The sequence below is a fragment of the Balaenoptera acutorostrata genome, chromosome 3 (assembly GCF_949987535.1).
Source record: "Balaenoptera acutorostrata chromosome 3, mBalAcu1.1, whole genome shotgun sequence".
Lineage (NCBI taxonomy): Eukaryota > Metazoa > Chordata > Mammalia > Artiodactyla > Balaenopteridae > Balaenoptera > Balaenoptera acutorostrata.
This window is the reverse complement of record NC_080066.1, coordinates 95509522-95528436: the sequence shown is the minus strand read 5'-3', so window position 1 is coordinate 95528436 and position 18915 is coordinate 95509522. Positions and strand designations below refer to the sequence as shown.

At 54.9% G+C, this 18915-nt stretch overlaps 1 protein-coding gene across 2 annotated transcripts; it reads left to right on the top strand.

The window, feature by feature from the left end:
* Positions 1-28: 28 nt before the first annotated feature.
* On the top strand, positions 29-18535 carry TYRO3 (TYRO3 protein tyrosine kinase). 2 transcript variants are annotated; one of them, XM_057544501.1, is made up of 19 exons: positions 30-458; positions 2200-2383; positions 2612-2712; positions 3487-3657; positions 5102-5188; positions 5963-6078; positions 8832-9009; positions 9716-9861; positions 10385-10529; positions 10925-11054; positions 11134-11234; positions 11523-11618; positions 11960-12040; positions 12452-12544; positions 12969-13090; positions 13495-13604; positions 13795-13954; positions 14152-14288; positions 17045-18535. In XM_057544501.1, the coding sequence occupies exons 1-19, from the start codon at positions 320-322 to the stop codon at positions 17433-17435; spliced, it is 2688 nt and encodes an 895-aa protein (XP_057400484.1). In that variant the 5' UTR covers positions 30-319; the 3' UTR covers positions 17436-18535. The 2 variants fall into 2 exon arrangements, with proteins under 2 accessions (XP_057400486.1, XP_057400484.1); XM_057544503.1 differs by lacking the exon at positions 3487-3657 and having other exon boundaries at positions 29-458.
* The last annotated feature ends 380 nt before the right edge of the window (positions 18536-18915 follow it).

Genomic DNA, 18915 nt, shown 5'->3' with positions numbered 1-18915 from the left:
AGGCGGCGGCTCCGAGAAGAACATGAATCAGCGGCGGCGGCGACGGCGGCGACGGCTGTGGAAGGAGCGCGGTGGCCCAAGAGCGGCCCCGGGACCCCACGCGGCTGACGGCCGCCGCGGCGACTCGCAGCGGGTGCGGGTCTCGGAGTGCGGGCCGCAGCGCCGCCCCCCGGGCCGGCCCCCGCCCCTCCCTCGGCCCTCCTCCCTCCTCCTCCTCCTCCTCCTTCTCCCTCCTCCTCCTCCACTCCCTCCTCCACCTCCACTCCCTCCTCCCTGGTCGCTCGCGGGCCGGGCCCGGCATGGTGCGGGCTCGCCGCCGATGGCGCTGAGGCGGAGCATGGGGCGGTCGGGGCTCCCGCCGCTGCCGCTGCCGCCGCCGCCGCCGCCGCCACCGTCGCCGCTGCTGCTGCTGCTGGCGGGTCTGACCGCTCTGCTGCTCCCCGAGCCCGCGGCCGCAGGTAGGGGCTGGCCCGGGGGGCGGCGGAAAGCGGGGGGCTGCGGAAGGGCGAGGCCGGGGTCGGAGCCCGGGGACGGCAGCCGAGCGAGCCCCGGGCCTGGGCGGGCCGGAGAATTGGGCGGGGGGCTCCAAGCTGGAAGGCCGAGGCTCGGGCGGGGGGAGGGGGCTCAGCGGTGCGTTCGCCGCGGGATCTCGGGTCGCGGCCCCCACCCCCAACTTTCTCGCGTCCGGGCTCATCTGGCGGGGTTGTAAGGAAAGGAGCGGGGCTGCGGGCCGAGTGGTCAGCGGGGGGTGTTTGGGATTGGGGTTTCCCGCCTCGATGTTCCTAGCTGTTTGCTCTCCCCTCCCAGTCCTGGGGACCACATTTGCCCGCCCCACACACGAAGGTCCCACTCTGAAGCCACAGGGGCTGGGACTGAGCACCCACCGGCACCCCTACATTATGTAGGTACAGGGGGTTCGAGAGTGCCCAGTCACAGAAAACACCTGGGCGTACTCTAGTCCCGGTGCCTTCTCTGAGCTTCCTGAAACTGGGCGTGTTGGAGAGGATGGTCTGGGGCAGGGTTGCTGGTCTTTGCTCAGCCTTGTGTTCCCACATAGCCATGAGGCATTTGCCAATGGCAGGAGTGCTTCTTGCAGCACCGGGATCCCCAAGTTCACACTACACACCCCTGGGACTGCTGGGCATGTGCGCGGTGTAAGGCTACCCCTCCTTGCCCTGTGACTGGTCCTGAGAGGGTGAAGGGAGTAGGAAGAGACACAGGGCAGAGCAGCAGCCACCCAGCAGGCACCTTCTTTTCAGACAGCACTCCCTGCCATATCAGCATCTCAGGGAAGGAAAGGGAAGGGAAAGAGTGACAAGTATTTCCAAGCAGAAGGGTGTATGTATCTTAGGATCAGAGCGCTCAGGATTTGCCTAGCGTCACACAGCAAAGGGCAGGAAGAAGCAGAACTGGATTTCAGCTATGTTGATAGTTCACCTGCCGCTCTCTGAGGGTGTGTGTGTGTGTGTGTGTGTGTGTGTGTGTGTGTGTATGTGTTCAGAGGGTAGTGCCCCTGTTGGTGTGAGAGTAGCTCAGGGGTTCCGGGCTCCCTGTTCAGGGCCCCTCCCCTCCCTTCTACCTTCTACCTTCCTAGCGCCTGCCCCTGCACCCATTCAGGTATTAATAGAGCGGCCCGCTGCCAGGAAGGCTGCCATGTGTTTTCTGACGTGGTTTTGCAGCCATATGTTCTCCACTTCAGGGGAGCACCCCCTCCTTCCCTTCCTCAGCCTCCTTACATTTGCCAGGGTAGGGTGCAGGGGGATGCCAGCAGCAGTGCAGGGCCTGGGCTGACACCTTGGGTGGCTGTTGCACTGACTGGGTGCAGCAGTGATTCCCAGGGCAGTACCTGCCCCAGGTGTATGAAAGCGCCCCACTGTTGCAGCCTGGCTTGCTTTCCTTTTGGTAGTTGGGCCTGACTTAACATTGCCCAGCAGGGAGGTACAGGGAAGAAGTCACTTCCTTATAGCTGGGAGGAACTTGGGAGTGGCAGAAATGGTGCCTGGAGAGCTTGTCATGCTCCTTCCCCCAGCCCGGGTCCAGGCTACCTTCCCTCCACACTGTCCTGCCTCTGCTTCCTTGGCCATTGGCTGAGAATGAGCCCCCTGACACAGAAGCTGGGTTCTGGAATAGGATGGGGGATATTTCTAGAGACAGGGTCCCTCTCAAACAGAATGACACATTCTCCTTCCCACCTCTCAGGCCTGAAGCTCATGGGAGCCCCAGTGAAGCTGACGGTGTCTCAGGGGCAGCCGGTGAAGCTCAACTGCAGCGTGGAGGGGATGGAGGAGCCTGAGATACAGTGGGTGAAGGACGGGGCTGTGGTCCAGAGCGTGGATCAGGTGTACATCCCAGTCAGTGAGCAGCACTGGATTGGCTTCCTCAGGTGCAGGACTGTGGGGGAAGGTGTGGGATGCCAGCCTGGGGACACGTTGTGCTCTTTCCACACAACGTGTTTGGGAGCTGGGGGCAATGCTGATGCCCAGAGGTCTGTGGTTTTTTTATTCGGCAACCTGTGGAGACTTCCAGAAGTGGGGACAGGCTGAACCCATTGAATCTGCCCAGCAGAGCTGCCCCCCTTGACCCTGGGAGACCTGGTGTCCTGTTTCCACAGCCTGAAGTCAGTGGAGCGCTCTGATGCGGGCCGGTACTGGTGCCAGGTGGAGGATGGGGGCGAAACTGAGACCTCCCAGCCAGTGTGGCTCACGGTAGAAGGTGAGGAGGCAGAGCCACGTGGGCGTGTTGGCCTGGAGCAGATGCTGTCTGCTAGTGACCACCCTATGCCCAAGAAATCTCAGTGGAAGCTGGGCTGCCCCACTGCCCTCTGGGACCTGATTGTGCCAGACTCCAGGCCCGGCACAGCCATGGAAGACCATACCCACTGGAGTCTGGGTATTTGAGAGCCAAAGGGGCAACTAAGACCCATAATCTATGGGGTGCAGTCAAGTTTCAGTTGTCTGACAAACAAGACTCAAGCACCCATCTGGGGCTGGACCCTGTTCTGCCAAGTGGCCAGGCCAGGAGGGGGAGGGGTGGGGGAGGGGAGGAAGGATCCGCAGCTGCAGGAGCTCAAAGCTGTTCAACCCCGGAAAACAAAGTGACTAAGAAAGTAACAAAGGGCTCTGAATGGGATCTGGGGCCTGCCAGCAGAACTCTGCTAAAGCTCCCGCCCACTCCCCCTCCCTTACTGCCCCTCCCCCAGCTCCCCACCCTCTGCCTCTTCCCTTGCTGTGAGAAGGGCTGTTAGAGTAGGTCTGAAAAGGCAGAATCTGTCAGGCCCAAGGGTACAGCATAAAGGATATCCCTAAGGGCGCCAAAGCAGAGAAGCTTCCCCCCTCAAGCTAGATGCCTGTTCTGCAGTTGACCCAATCATAAGGGCCCGTGGGACCTTCCGCATAGAGGGCTTCAGATGGTAGCAGGCTTGTGGCTTGGGCAGTCGGAAGCTGAGAGGTGGCAAGGCTCACTCCCCACCCGCCTTTTTCCCCCTAGGTGTGCCATTTTTCACTGTGGAGCCAAAAGATCTGGCAGTGCCACCCAATGCCCCTTTCCAACTGTTTTGTGAGGCCGTGGGTCCCCCAGAACCTGTTACCATTGTCTGGTGGAGAGGAGGCACGAAGGTTGGGGGACCTGCTCCCTCTCCTTCCATTTTAAATGTAACAGGTGAGCAGCCTCAGGAGGGGCTTTGAGCAGGGGTGGTGAGGCTGGCAGAGTTCAAATCTGCTTAAATCACCGAGCCCGCAGTCGTGAGTGTCCAGAGTGCCTGGGTACGTGAGCTGCACCCACCATTACTAAGCTCATTGGTCAGGTGTGCTAGGCTGGCCGGGTGGGCTGATTAGTGGTGATCCTGCTATGTGTGCCTAAGGAGATGCTGGAGCCTCTTTCCTTCGTTCACAGCAGTCTAGGCCGTGCACAGCTGGCCCTGGGAGATGAATGTGTGGGACCAGGGGCACCTATCCCCCCCACCCCTCCCAAGGGAAGAAGCCAGGAACCAGCCCATGCAGAGCTAAGAGGAGTGTCTGGCAGACTTGCCTAGAAGTAAAAAGTCTCAGGCTGCAGAGTGGGGGATGGCAGGGGGAAGGAAAAGGGGGAGGGGGAAGCCAGCACAAAGATACAGGGGCCTCCTCTTCTAATGGCCTTTTCCAGAAATCTCCAAACGTTTCCCAAACAACTGTATCTGTCCATACTGCCACACAGTTAGACCAGAAGCAGCCACGCCTGCCCATCCACCTGGACCCCAAGATCCTCAGGCACATACCTTACACACTTGTGAGACTTGCTAATCTGTGAAACAAAGTTAATGTTTCTGGTCAAGGCTTGAACTGGCCGAAAAAGATGGGAGTCTGAGCTTAGTCTCATGTACTGTAAGGTGGGAGGGACGGACACTGATCTGCCAAGTCCCTTAGGAATACGCATCTTCAAAGGAGGTGGACTGCAGGATCTGATCCTGTTCAGGAGGCGCTGGGTTGGAGCAGATGAGAAGGGAGGTTGGATTCAGTTCTCTCCAGATGTGCGTGGTTGGGACCCTCAGGCAGCCAGCTTGAGAATAAGCACTCACTGAACTCCCACTCCACACAGCACACTGTGCTAGGCACCACGGGAGATCAAGGGAGTACAAAGGAAATAGAAGCCATCGGTCCAGCCCCCCAGGAATTAGTATAACTGGGGAGACAAGACACATGCATAAGGAGCAGAGAACTATTGAAAGGCAGCCACTCTGCAAATAGAACAATGATATGGCACAGAGCAAATAGAGAAGGGCCCTGGAATGTGCAATAAAGGAGTGACCAGAAAAGGGAGGCAGCTTTGTACTGTCCGCGGGAGATGGCATTGTGGTGGGAGGGGCAGTATAACATTTCTCAGGTGCTTTACTGTGTGCCGTGCACTTTACATATGTTGCATCAGTTGGTTCTCACGATTCTCCCATTTGGGAGATGAGAAAACAGAGCCCCAGCCCTGGGATTTATATCCAGGCCCACACTGTGGAACCTTTCCTTTGGCTGGATATTGTAGGATATTCAGACCCAGGGCCTGACTATCCCCAATCCCAGACTGAGTGGGACTTCATGCTGGGGGGGTGGTGCTGACTGAGGTTTTCTGGCCCCAGGGGTGACCCAGAGCACCGTGTTCTCCTGTGAAGCCCACAACGTAAAAGGCCTGGCCTCTTCTCGCCCAGCCACTGTTCGTCTTCAAGGTAGGAGGACCCTGGGAGGTGAGGGGCGGTAAGGCAGGGGCGTTCTCAGCAGGCTGTGGGTGAAGTTAGAATCGTTTGGTGTTCCAGCTCGCCTGGGTCCTGCTGGGATCTGAGGGATGAGGGGTTAATTGGCATTGCTCCATTCCTAGTGGGAGCACCTGAGACCCTGCCATGGCTGAGATGAGAATAGAAACCTGACGTCACAGTAGATTTCCCATCACGAAGCAGAGTCCTTGGGAGCGAAGGAGGGAGGGAGCCAGCAGGAGACGGTCAAGGCTCAGGCCCAGTCTTGCTTCTGCCAGCCCCTGTCGAGGGAATGGGGGTGGGGAAAACAGCTTAGGAGGATGATAGAGGAGACCCAAAGGGCTGCTGTGCACAGCGGGCGGGGTGGAAAGGGGGAGCGAGCCGGTGTGTGCAGGAATGGGCTGTGGCTGCAGGGTCAGCTGCCTCTCACTGGTGTCTCCCAAGGCCGAGGTGCCGTGCTCCCCCGCACACACACACGCATTATCTTACCCTATTCCTTGGTCAGACAGGGCCCCCGGTTCAGGGAGCAGTAACCTCTCTCCATAGCCTAGGCACTGTCCCGGGTATGAGCAGCTGTTCGCTGCCAGTTGCTTGACTTGTGTATTACTGTGGTCCTGGGAGTGCTGAGTAGCCATCTTAAGTATTTTGCGGCGGGGGGGAACCCTAGGGAGGAACTCAAGGCTCGACTCCCATGCTTTCTCCCTCTTTTTCTATCCTTCCTGGGCACTGACTCTAAGTCCCCATCCACAGCACTGCCTGCAGCCCCCTTCAACATCACAGTGACGAAGCTCTCCAGCAGCAATGCTAGTGTGGCCTGGACGCCAGGTGCCGATGGCCAAGCCCTGCTCCAATCCTGTACGGTCCAGGTAGGCTGAGAGGGCGGACAGGCTCTCCTGGCTGTGCTCCTTCTGGCTGCCTCGGTGGCACTTTGTTGACAGTGATCACGTTTACCTAGTCTTGCCCATGGGGCTTGGTCTCCAGCTCTATTCAGGTGACATTCCCTCACCAGAAACAGCCCTGGCCACTGCCCCTTATCATAGGGTGCTCTAGCAATCAAGTGACGGCAGATCGGCTCAACCCGTGCATTCTTCAGGCTGGAAAACAGATGACTAGAGCAGATTGGGGATACCTGGAAGAGTTTTTCTTATGTGGGTGAAAACCCAAACCTTTGACTTATCTGATACCTGCATTCTTGTGCCCCAACCTCTGACCCATGCCAAAGAGAACAGGGGGACCAGAAGAGGTCCTAGGCCCCAGAGAGTGGGAAAGCTGGGTAAGATGATACTAAAAATGAGGCAATTCAGGCTTGTTCATTTTTGTCTGTTGACTCAAAAGGTATTTAATGAGCACCTTTGACATGGTTCTAGGCAGTTCTCTTGGGCAACAAAGGCCCCTGCTCTTGGCTCCACCCTTTAGAGGACCCCACTCTGGCCCTCCTTTGGTCGCACCCCTTGCCCCTGGGCAGGGAATCCATAGGGCCAAGGGAACACGCCCATCCAGCTCACCAGGACACACCCCTCTCCCCTTAACCTGAGTCTGCTTCTGGGGCCTATATGCTCCTCTCCCTGGTCCATCCTCCCAAGGATGGATCGTGCTAAGGTATGTGCACCTCTAAGCTCAAAGGGCAGTGGGTATGCAGGCAGCACCGTCCACAGACATGCACGTGACGTCCCTCATGTTGCAGACCTTTGGCTGGAGGCTGGCTCTTCTTGTGCCACCACATTCTGGCTTGGGACGCCAAGGATTTGGAGAATTATAAATGCAAACCCGATCTTCCAGGTTGTTTTGTAGCTTTGTTTGTCAGTACATTAAGATAGAAAATATTTTACTTAATAGTCTGTTCGCTGATTTTTAACGTTTAAATATTTAATCATATGGTACACTGGATCTCCATTTGTACTCTTGCCCTGGGTCCCCAAAATGTAAGGAGCAGGCCTGGTTCATGGTGCCCTTAGGCTCCCAGTTACTTTGCTCTGAGAGTTTGCATTGGCATGTAAACAGTTACAAAGAGTGGTATCCACTCTAACGTAATCATGCATCAAACACAAAGGGGCATGGCTTTTCTCGAGTATTTGAGAAAGGCTTTCACAGAGAGAGTGGTATTTGCGTTGAATCTTAAAGGATGAGTTGGACTTTGCTAGGAAGGTTATTCTCAGCAAAGGGAACAGCGTTTGCAAAGACATGGAGGCGTGGAACCTGGTGTGGCGGCGGGTGGGAAGGGGTGGGTTGCAAGTGTCTGCTGATAGACTTTTTTATTTGAAGTATAGTTGATTTACAGTGTTGTGTTCATTTCTGCTGTATAGCAAAGTGACTCAGTTATATATATTTTTTCATATGCTTTTCTATTATGATTTATCACAGGATGCTGAATATAGTTCTCTGTGCTATACAGTAGGATTTTGTTGTTTATCCATCCTATATAATACAAGTTTGCATCTGCTAATCCCAAACTCCCAATCCTTCCCTCCTCCTCCGCCCTCCCCCTTGGCAACCACAAGTCTGTTCTCTGTCTGTGAATCTGTTTATGTTTCGTAGGTATGTTCATTTATGTCATATTTTAGATTCCACATATAAATGATATATATGGTATTTGTCTTTCTCTTCCTGACTTACTTCGTTTAGTATGATAATCTCTAGGTCCATCCATGTTGCTGCAAATGGCATTATTCCATTCTTTTTTATGGCTGAGTAATATTCCATTGTGTATATATGTACCACATCTTTTTTATCCATTCATATGTCTGTGGACATTTAGGTTGTTTCCATGTCTTGGCTATTCTGCTGATAGACTTGAAGAGGCATTAACTCAAGTCCCCCAACCATCCCCCTACCTGTCCCATCTTGCATCTCATCTCACATGCCTAAGAAACCTCCCTGCCTTACATCATTAATTTCCTTTATTTTTAAAAAAAATTTATTTATTTATTTTTGGCTGCACTGGGTCTTTGTTGCTGCGCGGGGGTTTTCTCTAGTTGTGGTGAGCGGGGGCTACTCTTTGTTGTGGTGTGCGGGCTTCTCATTGCGGTGGCTTGTCTTGTTGCGGAGCACGGACTCTAGGTGCGTGGGCTTCAGTAGTTGTGGCACGTGGGCTCAGTAGTGTGGCACGCGGGCTCTAGAGCACAGGCTCAGTAGTTGTGGCTCATGGGCTTAGCTGCTCCACGGCATGTGGGATCTTCCTGGAGCAGGGCTTGAACCCGTGTCCCCTGCATTGGCAGGTGGATTCTTAACCACTGTGCCACCAGGGAAGCCCTAATTTTCTTTTTTTAAAATAAATTTTATTTATTTATTTTTGGCTGTGTTGGGTCTTCGTTGCTGCATGTGGGCTTTCTCCAGTTGTGGTGAGCAGGGGCTACTGTTCACTGCGGTGCGCAGGCTTCTCATTGTGGTGGCTTCTCTTGTTGTGGATCATGGGCTCTCGGGCGTGCAGGCTCAGTAGTTGTGGCACGCGGGCTCTAGAGCACAGGCTCAGTAGTTGTGGCTCACGGGCTTAGTTGCTCTGCGGCATGTGGGATCTTCCGGGACCAGGGATCGAACCTGTGTCCCCTGCATTGGCAGGCAGATTCTTAACCACTGCGCCACCAGAGAAGTCCCACATAATTAATTTTCTGTTTTTCTGTAGGTGACTCAGGCCCCAGGAGGCTGGGAGGTCCTGGCTGTTGTGGTCCCTGTGCCACCTTTTACCTGCCTGCTCCGGGACCTGGCACCTGCCACCAACTATAGCCTCAGGGTTCGCTGTGCCAATGCCTTGGGGCCTTCTCCATATGCTGACTGGGTGCCCTTTCGGACAAAGGGTCTAGGTAAGGGACTTACAGAGCAGAGTACCTGGGCATGGATGAATGGGGCCGGGGGCTGGGGTAGTAGGGGTAGTGTTGGCTCCAGTTCTGAATGGCATTGATTGAGAGAGGGCTACCTGAGAGGGAGGATCATGCATCAGTCAGCAAACACTTTACTGAGGGCCTGCTGCTACCTGGAGATAAATCCAGTCCCCGTCCCATTCAGCTCTGGTTCTAGTGGGTGGGGCAGACAAGCAAAGTGGGAAAGATCAGATAATATGGTGGTGAAGAGTGCCCCAGGGTGCTCCAGGAATACCCCCATACAGAGATCTGAGGTCTGAGTGATAAGGAAAGAGCCATATTTGGGGGAAATCACTGCAGGAAGAGGGCACAAAGTACAATGACCCTATGGCACAAACTTGCTTGGAGTTCCTAGCAATTGCAAGGAGGCTGGCAGGGTTGTGAGAGGAGAGTGAAGGATGTTGCTGAGGCAGTAACCAAGGTGATGAAGAGCAATACCCTGCCTAACTGGGATGGTACGGGTCCTGCCATTGCTCACCCGTACTGCCCAGGACGATGGGTGAGAGCAGTCAGAACTGGGAAGCAGACTCTTCCCCCACGTGTTGTTCTCTGAGCTATTTGGTTCTTTGGAGTTGGTTCCAAAGGCCTGCATGGGATAGTGGTGGTGGGTAGGGCAGGGCTTTTAGCAACCTTCTTTTTTTGGGAACAGCCCCAGCCAGTGCTCCCCAGAACCTCCGTGCCATCCACACAGACTCAGGCCTCATCCTGGAGTGGGAAGAAGTGATCCCTGAAGGTCCTTTAGAAGGCCCTCTGGGACCCTATAAACTGTCCTGGGCTCAAGACAACGGAACCCAGGTAAGGAAAGCTTCTGCTTACTACTAGAGTTGGCCCTCAGGGCTCTGAGGCCTTCTGAGCTTCAGAATGGCTGTCCTTGGTGAGCCTGGGGGCTTTGGTGGGCCTGTTTCCATCCCAGGGAGTCTACCCCTCCCGCCCTCCCCTGCAGGCTGCACTCTTCATTGGATTATGTCTCCTGTTGAGATTGCCTCCTGTGTCCACTTCGAAAGGAAAGCAGGAAGAACATTCCTGCACAAACTGGGGGAGGACACAGATAAAGCCTTCTTATCCTCCCCCACCCCCCAGTTCCCGCCCATCCCCCACGTCTGCATTCTCAGACTGAGCCTTGTTTGTGTTCAGGAGAGGCCTCTGCAGCCTGTAGCAGGAATGTGATGACGCCCAGCAGGTTGTGTTCCTGCAGCCCCTGAACCCGCAGTGTCCCTAGCCTCCCATGTTCCTAGCGAGACCTTTTTCTGACTTCAGGCCCCAGCTGGAGGCCTTTTACTCAGGCTCAGTGTGCGATGGGGTTTTTTCCTGGCTGCAGGGTGAGCTGACAGTGGAGGGGACCAGGGCCAACCTGACGGGCTGGGATCCCCAGAAGGACCTGATTGTGCGTGTGTGTGTCTCCAGTGCAGTTGGCTGTGGGCCCTGGAGTCAGCCGCTGGTGGTCTCTTCTCATGACCATGCAGGTAAGACCTGCAAGACCTGTAAGGGGAAAGGGGCAGGGGATGGAGGCTTTCAAGGGCAACCTACACTGATGGGAGGAGGCTGGCAGTGCCTCCCCTCTTAATAGGCCCAAAGACTCAGAGTCAAGCACTTGAGGCCAGGGTTGTATCTCATTCTCCTCCCCCTGCCCTACAACTAGCATAGAAATCCCTAGTCGTGCTGTAGGTCCCAAGAGTCAGGGCCTGTCACTGACAGAGTAGGAACTCTTGGGTCTTCCTTTGGAGCCTCTTTCCAATCTGGACCCTTACTGAGTGAGAGGAGCCTCTTGACCAGGCCAGATGGCCATCACTGGAAAATTCTAAAGGGCCTCCTTGGAGTCAGGCTAGCTCGTGCTGCTTACTGCCCCTGTCTCCCACAGGCCAGCAGCGTGCTCCCCACAGCCGCACATCCTGGGTGCCTGTGGTCCTGGGTGTGCTGACAGCCCTGGTGACGGCTGCTGCCCTGGCCCTCATCCTGCTTCGAAAGAGACGGAAGGAGACACGGTTTGGGTAAGGGGGGACACAGAGGGAGAGGCAGGTGGTAACTGAAGACCTTGGAGCTGACTCCAAGTCCTGGGTTTCCCTTTAGGCAAGCCTTTGACACTGTCATGGCCCGGGGGGAGCCGGCAGTTCATTTCCGGGCAGCACGATCCTTCAATCGGGAAAGGCCCGAGCGCATCGAGGCCACACGTGAGTGAGTGGTGGGGAGCCATAGGAGGAAAAAAATGGGCCATCTTGGACCCCTATCTGCATTCCTCTTACTAATTTGACCAATAGGTCTGAAGCTTGATGAGTCCTAAGCACACCGTGGAAAACACACAGACCTATCCTCATGGAAATCGCCGGCCCAGCTGTGGGAGAGCTCACCTAAGCTCATCTCTGCTTTGAGGGTGGAGTCTGGGGTGCAGGAGGCAGGCTGGGTTTTGGATCTGGAACCAGAGAGGTCCCTCCCCTTTCTCACCACCCGCCTCCCCACAGTGGACAGCTTGGGCATCAGTGATGAGCTGAAGGACAAACTGGAGGATGTGCTCATCCCAGAGCAGCAGTTCACCCTGGGTCGGATGTTGGGCAAAGGTGTGTGAGGCTGTGCAGGGATTGGCATGAGTTGCCATGTCCCGGTGTGTTTGGTTGCTCCCTTCACTCTGAGGGTGTGGATTTAGGTCAGCTCCTATGAACAGCATATGCTTGTAGACTCCTGGGTTTGGGATGTTTGGGGGAATGGAGGCTGGGGACGAGGAGGGCTGAGGTGTCATCACACCCAGCCCAGCATACTTTGCTTTGCTATGAACCAGGGAGCCTCTTTCAATGGCCCCAGGGTCTAATGATTCTGTGTCCCTATGAGGGGTCCCCTGGGAGGGCTCTGGGTTGGGGACAGGAGGCCAAGGGGACTTACCATCATTTGGATCGGTTCCTAGGAGAGTTTGGTTCAGTGAGGGAGGCCCAGTTGAAGCAGGAGGATGGCTCCTTTGTGAAAGTGGCTGTAAAGATGCTGAAAGGTGAGTGGAGAATAGTACTATAGTGGAGTGAGGGCGTCACTTGGGAGGGTGAAAGGGGTGGCTGATCCTGAAGCAGGCTCTGCTAGGCCCCTAGACTTTGCAAGACGAGTTAGCACTAAGTGGGATGTTGTCTGTACCATGTCAATAATTCACAGGCATAAACCCACACTCATTGGTGCCCCAGCCTTTGTCCCCTGCTGTCAGCAGTGACTGTCCTCTGGTTTCACTCGGGGTGATTAAAGCTGTGGTTGGTTGAGCCGTTTGACTCTCCAAACCAAAGGGAAGGCATGAGCGAGTGGAGAAATTGTTGGATAGCACCAGCCCATGGGAGTTTCTCCTGCTCATGGCCGGACTGTTTGCTGGGCCCACTGGGGGCACATTTTCCTCATTCCCTCCCTCCTTTCCTCCCAGCTGACATAATTGCCTCAAGCGACATTGAAGAGTTCCTCAGGGAAGCGGCTTGCATGAAGGAGTTTGACCACCCACATGTGGCCAAGCTTGTTGGTGAGCCCCTTCTTGGGGGAGGTAAATGTAAAATAGGGCTAAAACTACGCTCCCCCAAGGTGCGAGGGCAGTCTGTGGGAGAGAACTTCGGACTTCGCCTGGTGAGTAAGCAGACACCAAAAGAGCAAGGAGCGGCCTGGCTGAAATCTGATCAGGCTCTAGGTAAGGAGTTCAGTTTGCAGACCCTGTTCCATGAAGGCTGCTCATATAAACCGAGGAGGAGGAAGAGGAGACAGAGAAGATGCTCCAGAGACTGGGGGGGCAGCCAGAGTCCCTCCTGGGTAGTCACCAGGGCAGTGTGGAACTTAATGAGGAAAGAGGTAGAACCAGGACTAGAGGTAGAACCCAGCAGGTGGGGTCTCATACAGATGTCTGAACTGTCCCTTGATCTTTATGTGCCCCACTGACGCTCCCTTGTCCCCAGGGGTGAGCCTCCGGAGCAGGGCCAAAGGCCGTCTCCCCATCCCCATGGTCATCCTGCCTTTCATGAAGCACGGGGACCTGCACGCCTTCCTGCTCGCCTCCCGGATTGGGGAGAACCCCTTTGTGAGTGCCTGGGGTGGGAGCAGCCAGGAGTTGGAAAGGGACAAAGACCCTGGGAGAGAGGTTGGCTTGGTGGATAGGGCCAATTGAGTTGGTTGGGAGAAGGTGGGCTCCAAGTTTGACTTTTTTTGCTAACAGGCTTCCTTCTCCTTCACAAATCCCTGCTGGGAATTTAGGCTGGGCAAGGCCCCTTCCTGAGAGAAGAGTCCCGTGGAATCCCAGATTGGGGGAGTCTTGACTTTTGGGTGCTCTCCCTCAGATTTGCCAAAGCTTCCTTGCACTGGGAAACCCCTTCATCCCCTTCCTTTCAGTGATCCTGAGGACAGTCTTTAGGCTTTCTGGCCAGGGAATCCCATTCATCCTGCCCTGGCTGGGTCTAGCCTGAGCTCGCCCTATCTGCCCACCAGAACCTGCCCCTGCAGACCCTGGTTCGGTTCATGGTGGACATTGCCTGTGGCATGGAGTACCTGAGCTCCCGGAACTTTATCCACCGAGACCTGGCTGCTCGGAACTGCATGTATGTGAATTCTGGAGGGCTCGGGGTTGGGAGGCAGGAAGCAGTGCCAGGAAGAGCTAGCTAATGGTCAGCTCCCACCTGGGACAGTATCTGCTACGTGAGGGGATGGCTTGAGAACAAAGATGCCCTGGATTTAGTAAGGCTGCCAGCCTGGCGGAAGGCTGACCCCATCCTCCGACACCCCTCACAGGCTGGCAGAAGACATGACGGTGTGCGTGGCCGACTTTGGACTCTCCCGGAAGATCTATAGTGGGGACTACTACCGTCAGGGCTGTGCCTCCAAACTGCCCGTCAAGTGGCTGGCCCTGGAGAGCCTGGCTGACAACTTGTATACTGTGCAGAGTGACGTGGTGAGCAGGGTGGCACAGTGAGATTTGACGGTAACACAGTAGTGTGGACTAGTGCGTGGGTGGACCTTTAGCGCTGCTCTCTGGGCTTTGGCTGCCCCATTATGAGGCCCCGGAGCCCCAAGATATGCTTGCCTCGGGACTCTGCCTGGCTCAGGAAGCCTAGTGACATCTCGCCTCCAACCTCGATTCTGTCCCAGTGGGCCTTCGGGGTGACCATGTGGGAGATCATGACTCGTGGGCAGACGCCGTACGCTGGCATTGAGAACGCTGAGATTTACAACTACCTCATCGGCGGGAACCGCCTGAAACAGCCTCCGGAGTGTATGGAGGACGTGTGAGTGCCCTAGGAAGGGGATTCTGGGAGGAAACAGGTATTTGGGGTTTCAGCTCATGGCTGCCACAACAGCTGCTGGCCCGTTGGGAGCTCCAATCCGCAACTGAACTTTTCTTTTTTTTCTTTTTTTTGTGGAAATGTCCTCGTCATTAGAGGGAAGTCTGACCTCTACCCCAAACTCCCTCTTCATCTACTGCTCCTATTTTCTTTCTCTCCCCCTTTACCATCCCATGTTTCTTGCTCCAGCCTTTTCCTATCACTCTGTTTTCTCCAGTTTCCAGGGAGAACCAGGAATCCCACCCAAGGGCAGAAGGTGCAGGGTTGAGCAACAGTGCAGGTTTCCTCGGCACCTCTTCCCCACCCCCACTCCTTCCCTGAGGCTGAGCCCTCCCTCCCCCTCAGGGAGTGCTACACAGGGGCAGGAAAAAAACTGCAACTCCATCACATTCCTTGCTCGACAGGGAGGGGGCGCTGGGGGCGGGAGGTTGGGTTCCTTTCTTGTCTTGGCCTCCTCTCTGAGGGAGTGGAGAGACCTAAGATAACAAACTGAGATCCTGGGAGAAGGGTACTGCCTCCTCTCCTTTCTGGAAGCCCGGAGCCCTTGGGAGTGGGGCAGGGTGGTGATACACTCACTGCACAGGGGAGAGTCATGAGCCCCTTGTGACTAGAAGACAGTATCACTAACATTAGCTGGGTTCTTTACAGGCATTCTTTCAGATAATCCTCCTCTAACCCCATGAGGAAAAGACTATTATTATTCCCATTTTGTAGATGAGGAACTAGGATTAAAGAGGTTAAGTAACATGACCCAGGTCACACAGCGATTAAGTGAATGGGTTGGGACTTGAATCTAGATCTGTGTGATTTTAGAATGTGCCTATTAACCATGAACCCGACTATGATTTGTCTATTCTAGTATTATTCTCCCACCCCACGCAAGCCAGAGTTTCCCTGGGCCTCCAGAGGACCTTTTCACTAGTACAAGTCCTAGTGAGGGAGGGAGTCCACAAACCTATTTCCTGCTCTGGGGTTGGACCTCCAGAGGTCCAAGAATGGAGACAGGCAGAGGAAAGCTCAGCCTGAATGGTGGGGTCCTCTTTCTCTAGGGCAATGGGTTTGAAGTGCCCTGAGGTTGGACTGTGGGAGAGAGGGCAATTTGAGTGCATGAACCAGGCCCTATGTCTCAGCAGAGCTCGGGGCATGTCAGGGGCAGGAAGGTCAGGTGTCCCAGTGGCTGTAGCCTGCCTGGGCCTCTGGAGCCACAGAGGTTTTGCTGGGCAGTGGGGACCAGGCCCTGGCTTAGTGTCATCTGGGGCTGGAGTTAGTGTTGTCAATAGAGGGTGGGCAGGCGCTGGCCTCCCACCAGGCAGCCTGGTGGACAGGTGCCAGTTGGCTCCTGGCACGGCCTTGACAGTGTATCCCAGTCTGGCCACATACCCATGGCCTGGACCATTCCCACGACCTATTCAGTGTCTGGCATGATTCCCCCCATCATTGGAGGCCCCTGTTAGGAGGACTGGAGTGGGGGCAGTGTTTGGGGCTTTTATCGTGGGTACAGGCAAGAAAGTCAGGCATTTGCTATGACTAGATCTGGTCTCAACCCTTTCCTGTTATTTATTTACTTATTTTTCCTCAGCATGAGGCATTCCCTGGGAACAGGGATAAGACCTCAGGGAATCTGCAAAGCTCCTGAAATTGTACGTAAAAAGTGTCCCTGCCAGGGGAAAAGGGCTGGAAGCTTTTCTCAGATTCTCGAAGGTGAGAATCCTCATGAACAATGAGGATTTAAGACCCCCTGAACGGGTGAGGATTTAGGACAAAGGGTGGATTCCCAAATCCCCACCCCCCCCACCCCCCCCCCACCCCCCCCCCGTAAAATAACCCTGACTCCAGGCTGTGTTCCACAAGACAAAAACACTCCTACTACCCCTTCCCAAAATAGCGTAAGAGGGACTCTGGACCCAACCCACCTAGCTTCATCACTTTCTACCTGTGTGACCTTAGTCAAGGTTCTTAACCTCTCTGTGCCTCAGTTTGAACATTGGTAAAATAGGGATCACTTATTTCACAGTATTGCGAGAATTAATAATAAATGTAAAATGCTTAGAAGAGTGCCAGATACATAGTAAGCCGTATACATTAGAGTGTTCAATTACATTTTATTTTCTTTTTCTCTCTTTTTTTTTTTTTTTTTAATGATTATTCTGTGTTTATTTTATTTATTTTATTAATGGCTGTGTTGGGTCTTCGTTTCTGTGCGAGGGCTTTCTCTAGTTGTGGCAAGCGGGGGCCACTCTTCATCACGGTGCGCGGGCCTCTCACTATCGCGGCCTCTCTTGTTGCGGAGCACAGGCTCCAGACGCGCAGGCTCAGTAATTGTGGCTCATGGGCCCAGCCGCTCCGCGGCATGTGGGATCTTCCCAGACCAGGGCTCGAACCCGTGTCCCCTGCATTGGCAGGCAGATTCTCAACCACTGCGCCACCAGGGAAGCCCTCTTTTTAAAAAAAAATTTTTTTTAATTTTTGGCTGTGCTGCTCAGATTGTGGGATCTCAGTTCCCTGACCAGGGATTGAAGCAGGGCCACGGCAGCGAAAGCCCTGAATCCTAACCACTAGGCCACCAGAGAACTCCCTCAATCACATTTTTCTAAATCCTGGTTTCATATGATTAAAGGGCCTCTGCTTTTGAGAGAAGGACCCTCCTTCCCCTTTCTCTGGCTCCTCACGACCTCCCCTCACCCTTCTCTCTGCCCCAGGTATGAGCTCATGTACCAGTGCTGGAGCGCCGACCCCAAGCAGCGCCCGAGCTTCACATGTCTGCGAATGGAGCTGGAGAATGTCCTGGGCCGCCTGTCTGTGCTCTCCGCCAGCCAGGACCCCTTGTATATCAACCTTGAGGGAGCCCAGGAGTCTGCTGAGGGAGGCAACCTGGAGCTGCCTGGCGGGGACCCGGCCAGCAGCGGGGCTGGGGATGGCAGTGGCCCGGGGGCCATGGGGGGCACCCCCAGTGACTGTCGGTACATCCTCAGCCCCGGGGGGCTGGCTGAGCGGCCTGGGCAGGAGGAGCAACAGCCAGACAGCCCCGTCAGTGAGTCCCAGAGGCTGCTGCTGCTGCAGCAAGGGCTACTGCCCCACAGTAGCTGTTAGCCCACAGGCAGAGGGCATCTGGGGCCATGCGGCTGGCTCTGCTGGCCACTGTGCTGGCTGACTAAGCCCTGTCTGACCCCAGCCCAGGCAGCGAGGTGTGGAGGCTCCTGTGGTAGTCCTCCCAAGCTGTGCTGGAAGGCGGGACTGACCAAATCACCCAATCCCAGTTCTTCCTGCAACCACTCTGTGGCCGACCTGGCATCAGTTCAGGCCTTGGCTGGGTGGAGGTGGGCCAGGCCTGGTTGTCTAAACCCAGGCAGCTGGCAGAGGGGGTGGTTATGTTTCCATGGTTACCATGGGTGCGGAGAGGAGTTGGGCGAGGGTAGATCCAACCTTGTGGGCCCCTACTCTCCCAGCTGAGCTGCCCCTGCTGCTTTAGTGCATGCATTGAGGCGTCTCTGGCCTGGGGGCCCATCTGTGCCTGTGCTTGGGGTTTAAATGCCCAGGTTTGCCCCTCCTCCCAAAGAGATGCCCTTGTATTATTCCCCTTTAGGTGAGAATTGGTAAGGGATTGGTACAGTCAGGTCCCAAGCCCTGTAGCCGGAGGCAGTGGGACACTCAGGGCTGAATCTTCGTCACCTTCCTGGTTACCCACCCTGTCTAGGCCAGGAGTAAAGTGCAGCTGACCAGGTCACAGCAAGGCATGCTGAATTACACAGGCTACCATTTGCCTAGCTTCTAAAGGCAATGCACTGAGCCCAGCTAGAGGAAGGGGTGCTGTAAGGCTTGCCCAGGAAAGAGTGAGGCCAGAGAGGAGTCCAGGAGCCCCTCTTCGAGCCTTCCCGCAGTCTGTCTGAGCATGCTACCAAATCCCAAAATATCCTGACTAACAAAGGCAGCTGTGTCTGAGCCCAATCCTTCCACGCAGTGTCCTTTAGTCCCATCTTTCCCTCTAACTGGAGACCCTCTTCTGTCCCAAGTCTCCAGAGATGGAGAGAAAGTAGGCCTGATGGCTGGTGTGGCTGAGGGGAAGTTACTGGAGCCTGGACCCCAGCCCTGGGTGGGGGAGCCTCTGGGAGTGCATGGGGCAGGCCCTTGCTGTTAGGGACTTTTCCAAGCCGTTAGATGCTGTTTAAAAACAGAAATAAATTGAAGACTAAAGACCCAAGGCTTTGTCTCTTAAATGTTTACTTTTTTCCCAGATCACAAAAATGAAGCATCTCTGCATAGAGAAAAGTTTGGAAAGACATCTGCCAGAATGTTCACAGCTGTTATCTTTACCTGATGTGATTAAGGGAACTTTTTTTCCTTTGTGTTTTCTAAGTTTTCTGCATTGAGCACAAAGTACTTTTGTAATTACACAAGGTCCCAAAGAATCTTTTTTTTTTTTTTTTTAATATTTATTTATTTATTTATTTATGGCTGTGTTGGGTCTTCGTTTCTGTGCGAGGGCTTTCTCCAGTTGTGGCAAGCGGGGGCCACTCTTCATCGCGGTGCGCGGGCCTCTCACTATCGTGGCCTCTCTTGTTGCGGAGCACAG